The 20,750-nt window shown below is 46.5% G+C and overlaps 1 protein-coding gene across 4 annotated transcripts in view; it reads left to right on the top strand.

The window, feature by feature from the left end:
• Positions 1-20,750, top strand: part of CRTAC1 (cartilage acidic protein 1) — a 951,030-nt gene that overhangs the window by 838,090 nt on the left and 92,190 nt on the right. For all 4 annotated transcript variants that reach the window (XR_012235617.1, XM_073595539.1, XM_073595541.1 and 1 more), the window contains exon 9: positions 17,866-17,948. Coding sequence is in view for 3 of the 4 variants with exons in the window: in XM_073595539.1 (XP_073451640.1) it covers positions 17,866-17,948 (83 nt within the window). In the remaining variant the exon portion in view is untranslated. The remainder of the gene's footprint in view (positions 1-17,865; positions 17,949-20,750) is intronic.

Here is a 20,750-nt window from a genome sequence, read left to right as displayed (position 1 = left end):
CACAGATAAGGTGACATCTCGGGCTATCCTCGGCTTTGTTGTACTGAAGGTATAACCTGGGTGATCCCCGTTGTCTTGTCAGGAATCGCAGCTTTCCGGAGGTTTAGTAAAGGTCACATTTTTGCGGCGTTCTCGAAAATGCTAATTAAACTACCTGCTGGAAGTAGATATCTGCTACACTTCACCTTTTGCTTCATGTAACTATTTGGTTAAACATTCAATTATTGCCCCGCCGTCCCCGTCATCCATCATGCGTCCTGTTATGTTGCTGCGTCATGTTTAATTGCTCTTTATTTCTTACATCTCCCCATCATTAAATAGCAGAAACTATTTCCAGCTCCTACGTACGCGGGAAGGGCGGCCATTTGTGCGGTTGTGCCGGTTGTGCATTTTATGGCTCTCCGCTGTAACCTTCAGCCTGTTTCTTCTCCACCCCCCCCCTCCCGGCCTGCTAACAATGCATCTTTATTAGGGGATTCAGAGTTCACGAGTCCTCCGGGACATTCGGCATCCTCATCAGAATGTGAACAGATGTGTGATTGCGCTCTGAAAGGAGCTTGCGCGCTTGAGATGATCGTTCAAGAAAAATGTCAGTTGTAATTTTCCTGCTAGGAAGATCTTAGATTAGGTGGAGTAGACCTCCAGGTTGTGTTCAATGGCCGTAGCCCGGGGGACACAACGATCACACGGCGCACACCGGGAGGTCTCCTTGTTGTCCTTCAAAGTGTAAAAGCAAGAATCTGAACAGCAGTCTATGGAAGAACATACACTCACCGGTCACTTTATTAGGTGCACCTTGCTAGTACCGGGTTGGGCCAACCTTTTGCCTTCAGAACTGCCTTAAAAGATTATTATTTTATTTGGAATTGTAAGGTAGAGCTGTACTACTTAGGGGGTTCTACATGTGTATTTTAGCACAGGTTGGTGTATGTATTTTTTGGCGATAGCTGCTTCCTTTAGTATTTGAAGTGTACACACACTTTATTAGGTTATGTCATGAATCGCCAGTAATACCTTCATACCCTTGACCAGTGTAGCCCAGATGTCCCCAACCTTCCTAAACTGCCCAACCACTCATACTCCACAATCCCCTTCTTACCCTTCGAAATTAACGAGACCACACCTGAACTTGGAGTATAAATGGCCATAGCAGCCTTTTATTAACAAAATATTACTAATTCAAAAACGTTTAACCTATAACATCTGTAACAACAACTGTCCACCCTCAGTCTGTTGGTCTTTGACGGCACCCCACGAACTTCACACTTCTTCCACCACTACACTGCGGGACCTTTTCTCCATGATAGGCCTCCAGCCGTACCACACCAGCTCGGAGACAACCCCCTTCCCGCAGTGCAACCATTAGCGTATTCCAGCTAACCGTTCTAACTGGAATACACCAGAGGGGCACATACTACCAATGAGCCCCCCCCCCCCAACACTTCCATCACGTATGTTTTCTGACACCATCAAAAACCAAAAACACCGCTGTTACTCCACTGCTACCCTGTTTCCCCTAAAATAAGACCTAGCGTGATTGTCAGTGATGGCTGCAATATAAGCCCTGCCCCCCAAATAAGCGCTACCCTGTTTCCCCGAAAATAAGCCCTACCCTGAAAATAAGACCTACAAGGACTTTAAAGTGGAGTTCCACCCACTTTTACAACTCTTCAGCATCCCTCACTAAACTGTGCACTGTAAACGAATTGGATATTTTTTTAGTTTTTATCTCAGCACCCACTGTATATCTGCTGTATTCATTTTTCACTTCCTCCTCCCTGGCCGTGGCCCATCGCATCATTTCCTGTTTGCAATGCCTTCTGGGAAGGGGCGGCAACTTCCTCTGGCACTGCCATTGCTATGGAAACCTGACCTGAAGCCTATCACACTGCTTGTGCTGTACTGAGCATGTGCGAGATCTGCAAGGATAAGATGCAGGAAGAAATACAGTCTGGCTTCAGATGCCCACACTTAAGATGGCCACCGCCTGCTGTAAGTTTATAAAATAACAAACTACTGCTATAAACTAACAAAACAGACCTTAGTTTACAGACTAACTTTACTAGAATACATTAAGCTTGTGTATTATAGGGGTATTTTTATTTCAAAAGTATAATTTCGGCCGGAACACCACTTTAACTAGGGCTTATTTGGGGGGTAGGGCTTATATTGCAGCCATCACCGACAATCACGCTAGGTCTTATTTTCGGGGAAACAGGGTATAACGAAACCGATTTCTACTGCACCTGAAATGAAAAAAAAAAACAAACAAACAAACCAACAACACAGTGTCACAAAAAAGAGAAAAAAAACGTGCTGAAAAAAAAAAATTGCCGTTGAATGCACCAATGAGAAAGCAGCAGCATGCAGTGCGATAACACAAAAAGTCCCACATATAATAAGAAAGCTGCGCTAAAAGAAATGAAAATATGTCCAAAAGGTTATGACCATCCAATGGAAGCACTTAAATTCTTGCAAACCCCACGGTGTGCATACATAAACAAGGTGACGTCCCAACCACCGTAGCTGTAAATTAGGCTTACCAGACAGCAAGCATTAGAGGCAGATGGCCATCAACCCAGCCAGGGCCTTTACATTTTGCAGATGATCACAATAGGGATGGTAATTTGGATGGTTGAAATCCCTCACTTATTCCGGCTAAGGTATCCATTCCCTCAGTATGTAACCCAAAAGAGAAAAGAACCCGTCCTCCTCTCCTAGGTCGCGTAGTAACGTCACTACGTGCCTCTTCATGTGGTAACGTCACTACGTGCCTCTTCATGTGGTAACGTCACTACGTGCCTCTCCACATGGTAACGTCACTACGTGCCTCTCCACGTGGTAACGTCACTACGTGCCTCTCCACGTGGTAACGTCACTACGTGCCTCTCCGAGAGGCACGTAGTGACGTTACCACGTGACCTAGGAGAGGAGGACGGGCTCCGTTCTTTGTTTGTTTTGCTTTTTATATACGCGATACTACTACTTCTTAACTGTAAGTGCATTACCACGTTTTATTAAAGTTACCTTTGATATATTACACTATGGCAAGTTCTTTTCTCTTTTGGGTTACATAGTGAGGGAATGGATACCTTAGCCGGAATAAGTGAGGGTTGCTATCGAGAGCCGGCCGGCTCGGTGTTTTATACTGCATGTGATGCTTTTTACAAATGTAAGTGCAATACCGCTTAACTTTTAATCAAATAAATATCCAATGGTTTTACGCTATGGAAGCCTTTTATCACTCTTTTTTTTTTGGGAAACATCTGGTAATACATACCTGTGTGAGTTGCAACTCCTGTGAAGACGCTGGGATCTTGGCTGTGTATAATTAAAGGCCCGGGCTGGGTATCAAGCCACAGGCGCGTGCAATCTCCTATAAAAAGAGATCAAGAGGAGTCGGCGAGCGGCGGTGTGTGTGGAGGTGGAAGGCAGATCTTTTCTCTCATCACCATTCCCGGGTGTATTGTGTGTTACCTTCACAGTGGAGACCAACCAGCAATTTGAATGGACTATTTCTAATGTACAATTTGATCAATTTTATTTTTTCGCCATAATAAGGTTGAAGTATATTTCACAGCATGGCCTCACTTTAGAGCGCGACTTGATATGGAGAAATGTTGATTGATGTGTGTATCTTGCAGAGAAGTCGCAGCTGGTTTCATTTACTCATTTGTTATTAATCACAGATTTGTGTCACATATTATTCGGGACAGCGCAGTAATTTTAGCATTTTTATTGGCTCCGGTGCACCTGCTTTTCTGACCCACACAGAGTGCCATCCGCAGCAGTCAGCCATAGGGTCCACTACCACAGCGGTGCACTCCTGACCCCAACGGTGGCCTCAGGTGACCTGACAGGTACACCTTGCTAGTACCAGGTTGGATCCCCTTTTGCCTTTATTCTTCGTGGTGTAGATACAGCAAGGTGTTGGAGACATTCCTCAAAAGATTTTGGTCCAGTGTGACATGAGGGCATCACGCAGTTGCTGCAGATTTGTTGGTTGCACATCCATGATGCCAATCTCCATTTCACTACATCCCGAAGGGGCTCTATCGGATTGAGATCTGGTGAGTGTGGAGGCCATTGGAGGACAGGGACCTCATTGTCCAGTGGTGAGATGATTGGAGCTTTGTGACATGGAGCATTATCCTGCTGGAAGGAGCCATCAGAAGATGGGGACACTGTAGTCATAAAGGGATGGACATGGTCAGCAACAATACTCAGGTAGGCCGTGGTGTTTAAACCATGATCAATTGGTACTAAGGGGCCCAAAGTGTGCCAAGAAAATATCCCCCCCACACCATCACACCCCCACCACCAGACTGAACCGGTGATACAAGGCAGGATGGATCCATGCGCCAAATTCTGACCCCACCATCTGAATGTCGCAGCTAAATTCGACCAGGCAACGTTTTTCCAATCTTCTATTGTCCAATCTTGGTGAGCCTGTGCGAAATGTAGCCTCAGTTTTCTGTTTTTAGCTGACAGGAGTGGCACCCGGTGTGGTCTTTTGCTGCTGTAGCTCATCTGCTTCAAGGTTCAATGTGTTGTCCATTGAAAGATGGTATTCTGCATACCTTGGATGTAACGAGTGGTTATTTGAATTACTGTTACATAGTTACATAGTTACATAGTAGGTGAGGTTGAAAAAAGTCCATCAAGTCCATCAAGTCCAACCTATGTGTGTGATTATGTGTCAGTATTACATTGTATATCCCTGTATGTTGCGGTCGTTCAGGTGCTTATCTAATAGTTTTTTTAAACTATCGATGCTCCCCACTGAGACCACCGCCTGTGGAAGGGAATTCCACATCCTTGCCGCTCTTACAGTAAAGAACCCTCTATGTAGTTAAAGGTTAAACCTCTTTTCTTTAATTTTAATCAGTGGCCACGAGTCTTGTTAAACTCCCTTCTGCAAAAACGTTTTCTCCCTATTGTGGGGTCACCAGTACAGTATTTGTATATTGAAAGCATATCCCCTCTCAAGCGTCTCTTCTCCAGAGAGAATAAGTTCAGTGCTCGCAACCTTTCCTCATAACTAATATCCTACAGCTTTGTTGCCCTTCTTTGTACTCGCTCCATTTCCAGCACATCCTTCCTGAGGACTGGTGCCCAGAACTGGACAGCATACTCCAGGTGTGGCCGGACCAGAGTCTAGTAGAGCGGGAGAATTATTGTTTTATCTCTGGAGTTGATCCCCTTTTTAATGACAATATTCTGTTTGCTTTGTTAGCAGCAGCTTGGCATTGCATGCCATTGCTGAGTCTATCATCTACTAGGACCCCCAGGTCCTTTTCCATCCTAGATTCCCCCAGAGGTTCTCCCCCCAGTGTATAGATTGCATTCATATTTTCTCCCCTCGTCTTTCAGGACAGCACCTGGAGAGAGCGCAGCTCCACCCACTTTTCCCAGGAAACACTGCAGTCAGTTTTTTCTTTAAAGACCGGACACTTCCACCATGGCCTCAGTTGTAGTGTTTCCTCCGCCATGGTGGAAGCGCTGCAGGGAACCAGGGGTGTGCTGCGCTGTCTCCAGGTGGAGAGAGTTGGGGCATACCGGTATTTCTGTGCTTTTGTGGCAGACCAGCCCAGCTTCCTCCCTTCACGTGTGGGGGTTGCTCCGGCGTCCTCCCCTCTTCATACCCGGCGAGGGTCAGGCTGCGGGGGGTCCCAGCTCCTTTAGACCGGCGGCTGGCTTGGAAGGAGCGGCGTCTCCTCTTCAACCCCATTGCTCAGCCTTCCGGGTTCCGGTGGCGAGCGCGTCACTACGGCCGGGGGCAGGACCTCCAGCGGCGCGACGCGGCTTCCGGTTCCGGCCGCTGGAACGCAGGAGGGGAGGGCAGGTCTCTTCCGGCTGACGTCATTTCCGGCCCTCGCAGGGGTGAGTGGACCGGGAAAGTTTAAAAAACAAGCACCAAACGCCATTGCAAATCCTGTCAATATGGAGGAGGAACAATCGGTGGTGGCAGGAGCAGGAGCCACACAAGTCAGCCAGGCCCAGGTAAGCGGGGACAGCGTGTCTCTGTAACTTACTCTATGGGCATGTTTTAGTTCCCTCTTTGGTAAATGTTTTAAAGAGCCTGCAGCATTCTTCCTGGGTATTGAAGCAGGAAGTAAATGTGTTTAAGATTGTGAAGTAAATCTGTGGGGGGATTTACTGGCTGAGTGAAGGAGGGGGTTAAAGTGTTAGCTCTCCACTCTTTTTCAGCATGCTGTTTATAGGTGTTTTTCTGTTTGTGTATTTCAGAAGGCAAAAGAAAAGACCAAGCATTCGTCTTTTCCTGTTAAAAGAAAATGCCCAGCTTGTAAAAATGTGCTTAAAGAGTCTTGGGCTAAGGTGTTATGCAAAGGGTGCATTGCAGACTTAGTTAAGGAGGAAACCACTCCTAGTGTACCTGTGGTTCAGCAGGACTTACTGAGCTCATTTAGGAAGGATTTGGCGGAGACTTTTGAGTCATTTAAATCCTACCTTGACAAACGTCCAGCCGCAGGCAGCTCAGTACCTCGTTCCCAGTCTTCTGTTTCCGCATATAGGGGTGACAGTGACTCAGAGGAGGAAAATCGTAGCGTGGCTACGGAATCAGAAGAAGAAGCAGAGGAAGAGAAAGAATCTTCTTCTTCTTCTCGATATAAGTTGTCTCTAGAGGAGGTGGATGATCTACTAAAAACTATCCACACTACTCTCAATATTACAGAGGACAAGGCCCAGCTGTCGTTACACGATAAGATGTTTCAAGGCATGGGTGAGGTGAAACACAGGATGTTTCCGGTGCACAAGTTTCTGTCAGAAACAGTTAAGAGAGAATGGAAGGACCCAGAGAGGGCCCCCTTCTTTTCTAGATCCCTCAAACGCAGGTTTCCCTTTGAGGAAGATAGCGCACAGGTCTGGAACAAAAAGCCTAGACTGGATGCGGCCTTCTCTCAGGTGTCGAGAAACACTGACCTCGCGTTTGAGGACATGGGTATCCTCAAGGACCCCATGGACAAGAGGGCTGACTCCCTGCTAAAGAAAGCCTGGGATTCCACCCTAGCAAATTTAAAACCAGCTATGGCATCAACAGTGGTAGCCAGAAACCTGGAGCACTGGTTAGAACAGCTAAAGGTTCATATCGAGGCAGGTACACCTCGTAAGGATCTTTTAGAGACCTTACCAGTGCTTATGAAAGCCGTTGGATATATAGCAGATGCTTCGGCAGAATCAGTTAGGATGTCGGCCAGATCATCTGCCCTAATCAACTCAACGCGCAGGGCTCTGTGGGTCAAGACTTGGACCGGGGACACAGCCTCTAAAGCCAAGTTATGCGGTTTACCCTTTGAGGGGGATTTGGTTTTTGGCCCAGGTCTTGAAGCCATTCTTGAGAGAACGGCTGACAAAAAGAAAGCCTTCCCCATTAAGAAAAAGGTGGTTCCTCAGGGCAACAAAAATTTTCGTCCTTTTCGGAAAACCACAGACTCAAAGGAGACAGGATGTAAAAGACCTTGGAGGTCTCAGAGGGGCAGGGGCAAGTCAGGGGTACTCTTTCGCCCCCCTACCCCAAATACAAAGAGCCAGTGACGGTCCCCAGTCTGTGGGAGCAAGGTTACAAACCTTCTTCCCACAGTGGCAGAGGATAACAGACAGTCCATTTATCCTAAAAACTATAAGGGAGGGTTACGGACTGGAGTTTGCCCAACCCCCTCCGGTTCGGTTTTATTTAACTCAGGCTCCCAGAGACCCGGAGAAGCTTACGGCTATGTCAGCAATTCTGCAGGAGTTAATTCAGCAGAAGGTGGTAGTAAATGTTCCCCCCAACGAGGTAGAACAGGGGTGCTATTCACACATCTTTCTGGTGAGGAAACCTTCAGGCAAGTTCAGATTGATCCTGAACCTGAAGATACTCAACAGAGCGGTCAGGTACAAAAGGTTCAAGATGGATACGATCTTTTCGGTAAAGGGTCTCCTGACCCCAGACTGCTTTATGGTATCCATAGACCTAAGAGATGCATATCTCCATGTGCCTATAGCCCCAGCATCACAGAAGCACCTCAGATTTGCGATCAGGATAGGGGGATCTGTCCTACATCTGCAATTCAGAGCTCTCCCTTTCGGGCTGTCATCCTCTCCGAGGATATTTACAAAAATTCTGGCGGAGGCCTTAGCCCCTCTCAGAATAGAAGGAATTTCGATTGTCCCATATTTAGACAATCTGCTAATATTTGCCAAATCAAGGCACATATTGGAGAGACATCTACAAAGGACAAGGAGGCATCTGGAGAGCCTAGGGTGGTTAATAAACGAGGAAAAATCAAACATGATCCCATCACAGGCAATAACCTTTCTAGGTTACACTATCGACTCCATACAGGGAAAAATGTATCTCCCAGAGGAGAAGATAGTAAAGCTTCAGAACGCTGTAAAAAAGGCCCAGACAAACCTGCCAATTTCTATCAGGGCAGTGATGTCCGTTTTGGGGCTCCTTACTGCAGCAATACCTGCAGTTCAGTGGGCACGTTTGCACGCAAGGGAACTTCAACAGACAATTTTGAAAAATTGGTCTTATGGAGAGTCCCTAGAAAAGATGATAACAATATCTCCCCGAGTTCAGAGGAAGCTCTGGTGGTGGAGGAGCCACTCCAATCTGAACAAGGGCCTGCTCTGGTTTTTTCCCCAGGAGAGGAGATTAACAACAGATGCGAGTTCCTGGGGGTGGGGAGCCCACCTGGAAGGACAGATGACTCAAGGCAATTGGACAAAAAGGGAAGCCAGGAGATCCTCCAATTGGAGGGAATTAAGGGCTATTCTCCTAGGACTATGGGCTTTCGAGGAAATAGTCCGGGGGCACCATGTTCAAGTGCTTTCAGACAATGCCACAGCAGTGGCATATGTTACAAGACAGGGGGGCACGAGAAGCAAGGTCTTGCTAGCCTTGTCAGTTCAGTTGCTATCCTGGGCGGAAGGCAACGTAAAGTCCCTAACAGCTGTACACCTAAAAGGAGAGCTGAATCTAGTGGCAGACTTTCTAAGCAGAGAAAGGATACTAGAGGCAGAATGGAGTCTGAACAGGGAGGTATTCCAGGAATTAACAAAGAAATGGGGAACTCCTCAGATAGACCTGTTCGCATCCCACAAGAATGCAAAGGTGAGAGCCTATTACTCACTAAACAGGCAAGATCAGGCGAAAGGTTTGGATGCACTAGCACAACCATGGAACTTCCGCTTGTGCTACGCCTTTCCCCCCTTTCAAATGATCCCTTGGGTGTTGAAAAAACTACAGCGAGAGACCACAAGTTTGATCCTAGTGGCTCCTTTTTGGCCCAAGAGGCCCTGGTTTGCAACCATACAGAGGTTGGCAGTGGAACCACATTGGGTTCTCCCACTTCGAAAGGATCTGCTATCCCAGGGACCCCTTCAGCATCCAAATGTCAATCAGCTCAGGCTGACAGGTTGGTTACTGAGGAGCAGCTGCTAAAAAGAAGGGGCTTCTCAGATAAGCTGGTGTCAACCCTGTTAAATAGCCGAAAGAAGGTTACCAGGGGTATTTACTTTAAAACATGGAAGCGGTTTAATTCCTGGTGCATGACTAAAAAATGTTCACCACAGGAGTTGCCCTCAATTTTAGAGTTTCTCAATGAAGGTATGGAGATGGGGCTGGCAGCCAGTACCCTGAAGGTCCAGGTAGCTGCCTTGTCAGTGTTTCTTGAGAGAAAGTTATCTCAGGAACCATTTATAGTGAGATTTTTCAAAGCATTGGCCAGGCTTAGGCCGGTACCTTTCAAATCTTTTCCTAAATGGGATTTATCTCTGGTGCTACAGGGGTTGATCAGAACACCTTTTGAGCCACCACAGGAAGCAACTTTAAAAGTATGGACGCTTAAGCTGGTTCTTTTGGTAGCAGTTACCTCAGCCAGAAGAATTAGTGAGTTACAGGCTCTATCTATAGTAGAACCCTTTTGTTTGATATTTTCAGACCGGGTAGTGCTGAAAACTGACCCGGGTTTCTTGCCAAAGGTCGCAACCTTTTTTCATAGGGCACAAGAGATAGTTTTGCCTACTTTTTGTCCTACACCATCCAACTCTAAAGAGGAGTCTTTTCATACCCTGGATGTGAGGAGATGTTTACTCCATTATTTAGAGATTACGAGAGAGTTTAGGAAGACAAATTCTCTTTTTATTCTTTTTTCTGGATCACGCAAGGGTCATTGTGCTTCTAAAAGCACTATAGGCAGATGGCTTAGAATGGCGATCAGTGAAGCCTACAGGGCTGCAGGGGCTGATCCTCCCACAGGGGTAATGGCCCATTCAACAAGGGCAGTAGCAACGTCCTGGGCAGAAAGAGCAGGGGCTTCTCCAGGCCGGATCTGTAAAGCGGCCACGTGGACAAGCTTCTCCACCTTCACCCGCCACTACAGGTTGGACTTGCTATCAGCAGCGGATCAATCGTTTGGCAGGAAGGTCCTGCAGGCGGTGGTCCCACCCTAAAGTAAGTACTCTTTTATCATCTCCAGGTGCTGTCCTGAAAGACGAGGGGAGAAAAACCCTAGTTAGACTTACCGGTAACGGTATTTCTACGAGTCTTTCAGGACAGCACCGATGACCCGCCCTAATTGGTTTATAAAAATGTGGTGTTATTGCTATGTTCTGCTTATCTAATTTCAGCATGGCTGGAGGTACTCTATGAACAACTGAGGCCATGGTGGAAGTGTCCGGTCTTTAAAGAAAAAACTGACTGCAGTGTTTCCTGGGAAAAGTGGGTGGAGCTGCGCTCTCTCCAGGTGCTGTCCTGAAAGACTCGTAGAAATACCGTTACCGGTAAGTCTAACTAGGGTTTTTTTGCCACCCAAATGCATTATTTTACATTTTTCTACATTGAACCTCATCTGCCATGTAGTTGCCCACCCCATTCATTTGTTCAGATCTTCTTGCAAGGTTTCCACATCCTGCGGAGAAGTTATTGCCCTGCTGAGTTTAGTATCGTCTGCAAATACAGAGATTGAACTGTTTATTCCATCCTCCAGGTCGTTTATGAACAAATTAAATAGGATTGGTCCCAGCACAGAACCCTGGGGAACCCCACTACCCACCCCTGACCATTCCGAGTACTCCCCATTTATCACCACCCTCTGAACTTGCCCTTGTAGCCAGTTTTCAATCCATGTACTCACCCTATGGTCCATGCCAACGGATCTTAATTTGTACAGTAAACGTTTATGGGGAACTGTGTCAAATGGTTTTGCAAAATGCAGATACACCAGGTCTACGGGCCTTCCTTTATCTAGATGGCAACTCACCTCCTCATAGAAGGTTAGTAGATTTGTTTGGCAAGAACAATTCTTCATGAATCCATGCTGATTACTGCTAATGATACCGTTCTCATTACTAAAATCTTGTATATAGTCCCTTATCTTCCCCTCCAAGAGTTTACATACTATTGATGTTAGGCTAACTGGTCTGTAATTCCCAGGGATGTATTTTGGGCCCTTTTTAAATATTGGTGCTACATTGGCTTTTCTCCAATCAGCTGGTACCATTCCAGTCAGTAGACTGTCAGTAAAAATTAGGAAGAACAGTCTGGCAATCACTTGACTGAGTTTCCTAAGTACCTTCGGATGCAAGCCATCTGGTCCCGGTGATTTATTAATGTTAGTGTGCCCATATCAACGAGTCCATATCAGTGTGCCCATATCAACAAGTCCAAATCAGTGTGGTCATATCAGTGTGTCCATATCAATAAGTCCTTATCACTGTGCCCATATCAATGAGTCCATATCACTGTGCCCATATCAATGAGTCCATATCACTGTGCCCATATCAATGAGTCCAGATCAGTGTGTCCATATCGAGTCCATATCAGTGTGTCCATATCAACGAGTCCATATCAGTGTGCCCATATCAATGAGTTCATATAAGTGTGCCCATATCAACGTGCCCATATCAACGAGTCTAGATCAGTGTGCCCATATCAATGAGTCCATATCAGTGTGGTCAAATCAACAAGTTCATATCAGTGTGTCCAGATCAACGAGTCTAAATCAGTGTGCCCATATCGAGTCCATATCAGTGGGTCCATATAAATTAGTCCATATCAGTGTGTCCAGATCAGTGTGCCCATATCAACGAGTCCATATCAGTGTGCCCATATCAACAAGTCTAAATCAGTGTGCCCATATCGAGTCCATATCAGTGGGTCCATATAAATTAGTCCATATCAGTGTGTCCAGATCAGTGTGCCCATATCAACAAGTCCATATCAGTGTGCCCATATCAACGAGTCCCTATCAGTGTGCCCATATCAACGAGTCCATATCAGTGTGTCCATATCAGTGTGCCCATATCAACGAGTCCATATCAGTGTGCCCATATCAATGAGTCCAAATAAGTGTGCCCATATCAACGAGTCCAAATAAGTGTGCCCATATCAACAAGTCCATATCACTGTGCCCATATCAACGAGTCCATATCAGTGTGTCCATATCGAGTCCATATCAGTGTGCCCATATCAGTGTGCCTATATCACTGTGCCCATATCAATGAGTTCATATAAGTGTGCCCATATCAACGTGCCCATATCAGTGTGCCCATATCAACGTGCCCATATCAGTGTGCCCATATCATCGAGTCCAGATCAGTGTGCCCATATCATCGAGTCCAGATCAGTGTGCCCCTATCATCGAGTCCAGATCAGTGTGCCCATATCAGCGAGTCCATATCAGTGAGCCCATATCTTCTCCCCCTTCCCCCCGCCAATTCACTATAAAGCAACAAAATCAGTTTGAAGAGTTCAGTCTGAGGATTCATCTTTCACCAAACGGTCTACAAAACACCAGATCCTGCCGCGGGATAGCTGTGCAGCTCACCGTTATTCTTTACATTCGTTGCCTCGAAGGAGATTCATAATGGGTGCATTAATTCAGCTTCTGGGGGGGGGGGGAATAATCGCACACTCTTTATAATGTGCGCTGAGTCATTTGCATTTCCTTCTAGCAGACAGCTTGCAGAAATACGGGGCTCTTTGTTAAGATATACCATTTTAATGAGTTGGAAATTAGTTATAAACTGTATTTACTTGTTACATTACACGGCGCTATTGGGAACACCACATGAAGACTGTTTTTTTTTTTTTATGTATTTTTTTATTGGATAGACTAGCATGAAAACATAAAAATCCTTGGCTTACCGTGTTGCTGTGATCAGTAATTGTTAGCTGTTTGATCCAGACTTTCATTGTAACAAAGAATAATGGCTCGCCCTATCTTCATTTTCCACTGGCACATTAAAGAATGTAATGCAGCTCATAAGATAGTAATGCTCGGCACATAATGGCGGCTGTAATTGCCTGTTTTCAATCAACACGCTGCAGCCGTAGCTCTATCATCTTTCCAGAAATGCAGCTGATCATAAAAATGTCAAATAATGAAATAAAATACACGCAAATTAACAATTTTTTTTTTTTTTTTAATGATTTTAATTCCTGAGACTCGGGCTTGCTTTGCCTAGCAGCGAAAAAAACCTCAGAATTAAAATCTGGACCCAATCTCGCGTGATAGGCCATGAATGTACAAATCACTTTTGTTGATGTGCGATTAAAGCAAATGCTGTTTTCCTGGTTTTTGGCCTAGTAATCGTCAGCAGGCGCGGATACGTTTTATGAGTTCAAGGCCTTAGCTGTGTTCCTAAGGAAGGGTATTCAAAGTCATTGGATAAAAATGCAAGAGCCAAGCGCAACAAGGATCCAAGATGGCCATAGTAAGGGAAGCTCCAACTACTCCTCCCGCCAGCAATGAGACATGAGCACGAGACAACGAATAAAGGAGCGATCCCAGCCCTGGAGGAAGTCAATGGAGCCACAAGCCCAGGAATAGATCAAGTCAAAATTCACTTTAATGTAAAGTGATTAAGCGCAACCAAGTACATTAAAGTGAATTTTGGTTTGATCTACCAAATACCAAGCGCAATGAGGATCCAAGATGACCACAGTAAGGGAAGCTCCAACTACTCATCCCACCAGCAATGAGACATGAGCACAAGACAAAAAATAAAGGAGCGATCCCAGCCCCGTGGAAGTCAATGGCGCATGACCTTCAAGAGTGCCCAAACCCATACATCACCAAGCCAGTGGAGAGGAGGAACACGTGATCCCAAAAGCTAAAGGATGACGCATGATCATGGACCCAACAGTAGGTTACACCGACCAGGAGCCCCGGAACGGTGGGAGAAGTGTGGGCAATTAGACGCCAGGGTCACTGAGATGGTGCGTCCTCCAAAAGTCACGTGTTCCTAGAACCAGATGTGAGGTCATACACGTGGCGGAAGAGCACCTGAACGCTGGCTGGTGAGGGCAAACTGGAAGTCTTGGAGAGCACTCAAACCATGTCAAGCCAAAGGAGAGAAGCCCTCACCATGATAAAATGTTGTGAGGGCTTGCCCCTTCCTCAGATCAGTCTGAGGAAGGGGCAAGCCCCCAAAACATGTTATCATGGTAATAACCTCACCAGCTGACGTTGGGGCGCTCTTCCACCAGGTGTATGACGTCAGCTATAGAGGTAACCATGATAACATGTTTCTGGGGCTTGCCAACTTCCTCAGATCAATCTGAGGAAGGGGCAAGCCCTTGAAACATGTTATCATGATGACTGGCTTCTCTGCTTTGGTTAGAGAAAGCACATGAGATCATGTGCGCTCGATCAGCTGAATAAAGAGAGAGTGGGTAATTAGAACTCTCTTTCACATCGAGTTCATGTGGAGGGGTACATTTGTAGCATAAGAACAGTTGAAGTGTTCTTAGATAAGCTGACTGTGGATAGCTGCCAGCTCGTGACAGGCTAGAAGTAACTCTGTGGAAGGCAAAGACAGAAGGAGAGCAGCGCCATCTAAGTGCAGCATTATTAAGACATTTTATTCCATAAAAGACAATTGGTAACTTGCAAGATGTATGAAATGTCAGCGCATGTGGGATTAATAATGTGGTTCATCCGCTTGTGGGGAAGACAATCTTCTCACTGGTGAAGAGGCAACTGATGGGTCCAGGGACGCCGGTGGTTCCCAGCGCTTCCAGACACTCAGGACAGCTTACAGACAGTGGTGTACATCACTTCCGGTTAGAGAGAGAGCGGGGATGAGCGCGCGTTTGGAGTATGCATGCTTCTTCATCAGGCTGGGCAAAGCATAGCCTGATGAAGGAGCTGTCTGTCTTTTAGCCTAAGTAACATCAATTCACGACAGATAGAGATAGCCTTGTCTCAACTACTGGAAGCCACACGGCTCTCAGCAGAAACATCCCAAGTCCTCTCACAGCACCACTGGTAGCTACAGGCCACTCAAGTCAGCTCCAGAACCTCAGCCCTGTTTCCAGGCTAAAGGGGGCCTCAAATGTGGCCCCTGACATCACCAAAGGGCCGCACATAATGTTCAATATATGTAATGCTTGAGAGGACTGTCAGAGACTGCAGACCTACGAGAGGAAATGAGGTCCAGAGAGTGAGGACAGGATACATTGTTGGTGGGGGAGATGCTGCAGAAGACAATACAAAACTAGGAAGATGTTACAGGAGGCTGGTAGAGATCAATGTTATTACCCTAATCAATTTTCCTTCTACAGACTGCTGGGGACTGAGGGCCGCACTTCATATACCAAAAGGGCCACAGGGTGGGCACCAGGGACCTAGGCTATCTGGACACCCACACTAACCTGTACTGTTCCTGGGTTGCCCCATCTAAAGTTCCTCCAGACACACATGCCTGCTATTCCAGATCAACTGCCCGAGCAGCTCCAAGAGTGTTGGGTAGGCCTCCAATTCCTGGCAGAATGGCTTCTGATAGGAATTCTCTATGTGCCCTGTTGCTAGGGGTGGGCTTAGTTACATAGTTAATCTGGTTGAAAAAAAAGGACACAAGTTCATCCAGTTCAACCAACCAACAGGCGGCAGTAGCAGCCAATCACAGTCCTTCCTTGCTGTCTGCTCCCCTGCACTCTCTTGGTGGCAGGGAAGGGCGCAATAAGCTACTTCAGGAGGAAATGCTCTGCCGGGCGGCCTAAAGGGGCCACTGGTAGGCACTACAAATTGTTCAGTTATCACCATGTGTATGGATTTGCAAATAGTAGAAACTAAACAAAGTGGAACTCTGGACAACTGTTTGGTGTGCCTCCAGTTCCTGGCAGAACGACTGCCGATAGGAATCCTCTCTTTCCCCCAGTTGCTGGGGGGTGGGCTTAGTTCAGGCTGCAGTAGCAACCAATCACTGTCCTCCCTTGGTATCAGCTCCCTGTGCTTTGTTGGTGGCAGGGAAGGGAGCAATAAAATACTTAAAGTGTGTAGCTCCCAACTGTCCCTGATTTCAAGGGACTGTCCCTGATTTGGAGCAATGTCCCTCTGTCCATCATTCCTCCTCATTTGTCCCTCATTTGTCCCTCATTTTGGTCTGATCTATATAGTTGTATATAAAATACACTTTTTATCTATCAAAAAGTGTTTTCCAGCACTAAGCCTTTCATCTGATTTCTAAATTGCTGCATTTGTAAATTCCAAAAGCCAATATAAAGGAATAGTAGTGGTAAAAAAAGCACTTGTGGGTTTAACCAATCTTGTTTTTTTTGTACAATTCTCCTTTAAGGGGGCGTGGCAAGGGGTGTGTCCTATGCCTGCATACTTTTGCTGATAGGTGTCCCTCATTCCCATCTCAAAAAGTTGGGAGGTATGAAAGTGGATGTAAACCCTCACATATACCCAGTGAAGTGAACAGCCTCAGATGATACACAGAGATGAAACAAATCTCCCTACATAAGTTTTACATCTATATCTGCTGTCTTCAGCTTTATATACTGTTTAGAAAGTGCACATCATGTTAGAATTTTCACTCACTCAGCAGTAGCAGTGTAGTGTTGGATTACACTGGGAGACAGCTGATTGGAGGAAAGGCACACCCCCCCCCCCCTCCACACAGGCAGAGACCTTTCAGAGCTGTCCTGTGAGTAGAGCAGCTCTCTGCTAATCTATTTATAGCACCTACCCTGACACAAAATTCAACTGGTTTTGTCACAGTTGTCAGAGAACTTGTCAGAAGTTATTATGCTGATAACAGAAGAACGGAGCAGGAGAAAGCCATGGGACACAGTGCTTTGAAGAGAGATAAGAAAGCACTGCAGATATATGTGCCCAGCTCAAATTTCATGAATCTGGTTTACATCCACTTTAATCCCTTGCCAACCAGCTGCCGTCATACGTCGCAACGTCGCACGACCGCGCAATTGTCTGTTAAAGCGACGCAGTGCCGTATCGCGAAAAATGGCCTGGTCATTAAAGGGGAAAATCCATCAGGGTTTACTTCCTCTTTTTTCCCCTGCTTTCCCCTGCAAAGTAAAAGCATAATGGGCTAGTATGCATCGCATACTAGCCCATTATGTGGCACTTACCTGCAAACGAAGCCCGCGTTGTCCCTGCTGGTGGCCGCATCCATCTTCACCCCTCTTCCTTCCGGTGCCGCGGTCTTCGGCTCTGTGACTGGCCGAGGTCACGTGACGTCACTCCCGCGCGCACAATGGCATCGGCGCAAGCGTATATGGTAAACGTCTTCTAAGCAGGTTTAGGAGATATTTACAGTACCTACAGGTAAGCCTTATTATAGGCTTACCTGTAGGTACAAGTGGTGTAACATGGGAGTTCTTATTTTAACTACTTAGGATATTGCATATTACGAACAAGTAAATACTGGTATCCTAGAGGGTGGTCCAGGGTTTTCTGGAGTCCAGACATATACAGGTATACTGAAATAATGAAAGTTTTTTTTGTGCATGGTTTTGAAAGCTCAGAGCATTAGGAACTCATGTGGCTACATAGTGTCCATTTGTTATAAAGTGTCTCATAACATCCTCGTTTCTGTTTTTTGCAGGGTGGGACGCCGGGAGCATGCAGATCCTTTCATGGAGGAGCTCAACCCTGGGGATGCTTCTGAGCCAGATGGACGGGGAACTGGTTAGTCTGTTATGTTACTAATATATACCCAACAAAGAGCCAGGAACCCAATTTTCATTACATCTGTACAAATGAAAAGAACATGACATGAAAGAACGCTGATGTCCATTGATGGAGGGGATTCCAGATAACATACAGATTAGCTATACTATCTACTTTCAGGATACTGGAATATCCAGGTTAAAAAGTCGACCTTGCAGCAAAATAGAAGGTCCACTTATACTGTCCACCCCCTCCCTTTTAAAAATCACCTGGTGTTAGTAGGTGTAAATGTTACTGTACCTGTAAAGAAAAAATTTAGAAATACACTGTGATGCCTGCCTTTACTGTACATGCACATGAACTTCCCAGTCTTAGTCCGTAGGGTTCAATATTGAGTTGGCCCACCCTTTGCAGCTAGAACAGCTTCAACTCTTCTGGGAAGGCCGTCCACAAGGTTTATGAGTGTGTCTATGGGAATGTTTGACCATTCTTCCAGAAGCGCATTTGTGAGGTCAGGCACTTTTTTTTTGGGCGAGAAGGCCTGGCTCACAGTCTCCACTCTAATTCATCCCAAAGGTGTTCTATCGGGTTGAGATTAGGACAGTCAGGTTCCTCCACCCCAAACTCGCTCATCCATGTCTTTATGGACCTTGCTTTGTGCACTTTTGGTAATATAGTGTATACTTACCTTACCCCCCCGTCTTCCACCTGCAGCACCTTGTGAAGGATGACGTCACACTCCTGACCTGCTACAGAGCAGCCATCACTTCTGGAAAATGGACTGGAATGTCTTCTAATGGGATTTCACCTGCTCTGCATTACCCGGGAATAGGGACGAGCTCAGTGTTCTGAAAATTTATGGTGTTCAGCATGGAGGAATGTGACAACTTCCAGTTGTTTAACCGTTTGGCGCCGGTGCCTGCCAGGCCTTTAAGGGGTTTTAGATGCCAGGAGGCGGGCTGGGGTTTCTGATCATGTGACCGCCGTGATTGGCTGTCATGTCGGTCACATGATTGGAAAACTCCCAACTGCAAAAGTAGAGATTGGGACCTTTTCATTAGCCACCGGTAACTGTGCATGGAGCACTCAGGGCACGCGCTCTCGGTACAGCTCTGTTCATCTTTAGGTATGCATACATGCAGCCTCTTGGCGTTAAGGCCCACCCACCGAGAGGCCGCAGATATGCGCACAGCCGGTGGGAGGCAGTTAAGAAACAGCGTGTGCTTGCACCCGATGCGTCCTTAACCACTTATTTCATCCAGCCCGGTCAAGAATTCCCGGCTACTTAAGCAAATTGGCAGAGAATGGAGCAGGTTACTGTCAGAAACCATGAAATCAGGCCGAGACAGAAGTACAGTTAAATCACACTTGTTTAATAATAAAAGTAAAAAGAACAAACGTACTCAAAACATAGCAGTAACCGGAAACGGATAGTCAGCCATGCCAGAAGTCAGGGATCAATGTAGTGGAACAGCAAGCAGGATCTGGAGCCAGAAGGGATGTCAGCAAAGCAAGTCTTGAACAGGATCGCAGGAGAGCGTCTCAGTTTCTGTGATGTTGACCAAGGCGAAGGCAGAGCTCCTCTGGACTGGACGGCTTAAGTAGGCAGGACTGACGAGCAGGATCATCAACAGCTGAGTAACTGTGGAGAGAGATGGGAGCTGGCAATTAGCCGACAGCTGAGCGGCCGGCTCAGAGAAGGAAGGGCTGAGCCCAGCCCCGACAGTTACATCATTGCCAAATATGGCCATGGCTATATTTGGTCAATGACGTCACCACTATCCCCGCCCCTTCCTTAACTTAGCTGATGACAGCTTGGGGAGCTGTCATGCACCTTTGTGTAGCATTGGGATCGCTGGTGAGCGGCGGGTCAAGGTTTTATTTCCGGCGAGGTGGCGAGCATCATGATTAACGGTTGATTTACAATGAGGGACACTTTTGGGGGGATTTTATTTTTTTTAATAAATATTTCTAGGTGACTACTTTTTTTTGTAAATTAGTAGGGGTACTATGTACCCTATACACATTAACTGGGGGGGGGGGGACACCCTTATTATTAAAGGTAAAGGGGGATTCCAATAAACCCCCTGCCCACAGGCCCCCTAAACGACCGGCCAGGGTTGTGTGGAAGAGGTCCTTGTTCTTATCAAGATGGCAACCCCCATGTTGAGGGCATGTGGCCTAGTATGGTTCAAGAGAGGGGGGGCGTGCGCTCATCCCCCCCCCCTTTGCTGGCCAGCCAGGCTGCATGCTCAAATAAAGGGTCTGGTATGGATCTCTTGGGGGGCTGCTCTCCTCCCTCTCCTTGTTGCTGACATGGAAAAGCGACCTATTTGACGTCACTTCCAGTTGGTCTGCCTCTCAGTGCCCCCCAGGAAAAGAATGTTCTGCAATGCGATCTGCAGTGCATTACATTCAGTGAAGCACAGGGGAGACATGCAGGATGTCTTGTTAAAGAGAACCTGTCACCAAAAAATCATCACGTAAGGGACTTTTTATCACCTATGTGATGAAAAAAAAGTAATGGTAAACAATTTAAGCTACACCCGAGCACATAAACCTCCCACCCCCACCCCCACCCGCACATATACGCATGTATGAATGTAATTGCACGTGTCGGGGGGTCCTACGCAGGAAAACGTCAATTGCAATACACGTTACATATTGCCATGCGCGCCGGAGTGAGAGCAATAATTCTAGTACAAGACCTCCTCTGTAACACTAAACTGGATGGACCTATAGGGGGCTTTTGACGCGTCGCCTTTAGATAATATAGGGTAATGAAATTTGTCGCCATTTCACCGGTGCACGCAAATTTAA

The sequence above is a fragment of the Aquarana catesbeiana genome, linkage group LG08 (genome assembly GCF_042186555.1).
Source record: "Aquarana catesbeiana isolate 2022-GZ linkage group LG08, ASM4218655v1, whole genome shotgun sequence".
NCBI classification, from domain to species: Eukaryota; Metazoa; Chordata; class Amphibia; order Anura; family Ranidae; genus Aquarana; species Aquarana catesbeiana.
This window is presented reverse-complemented; position numbering and strand designations above follow the sequence as displayed.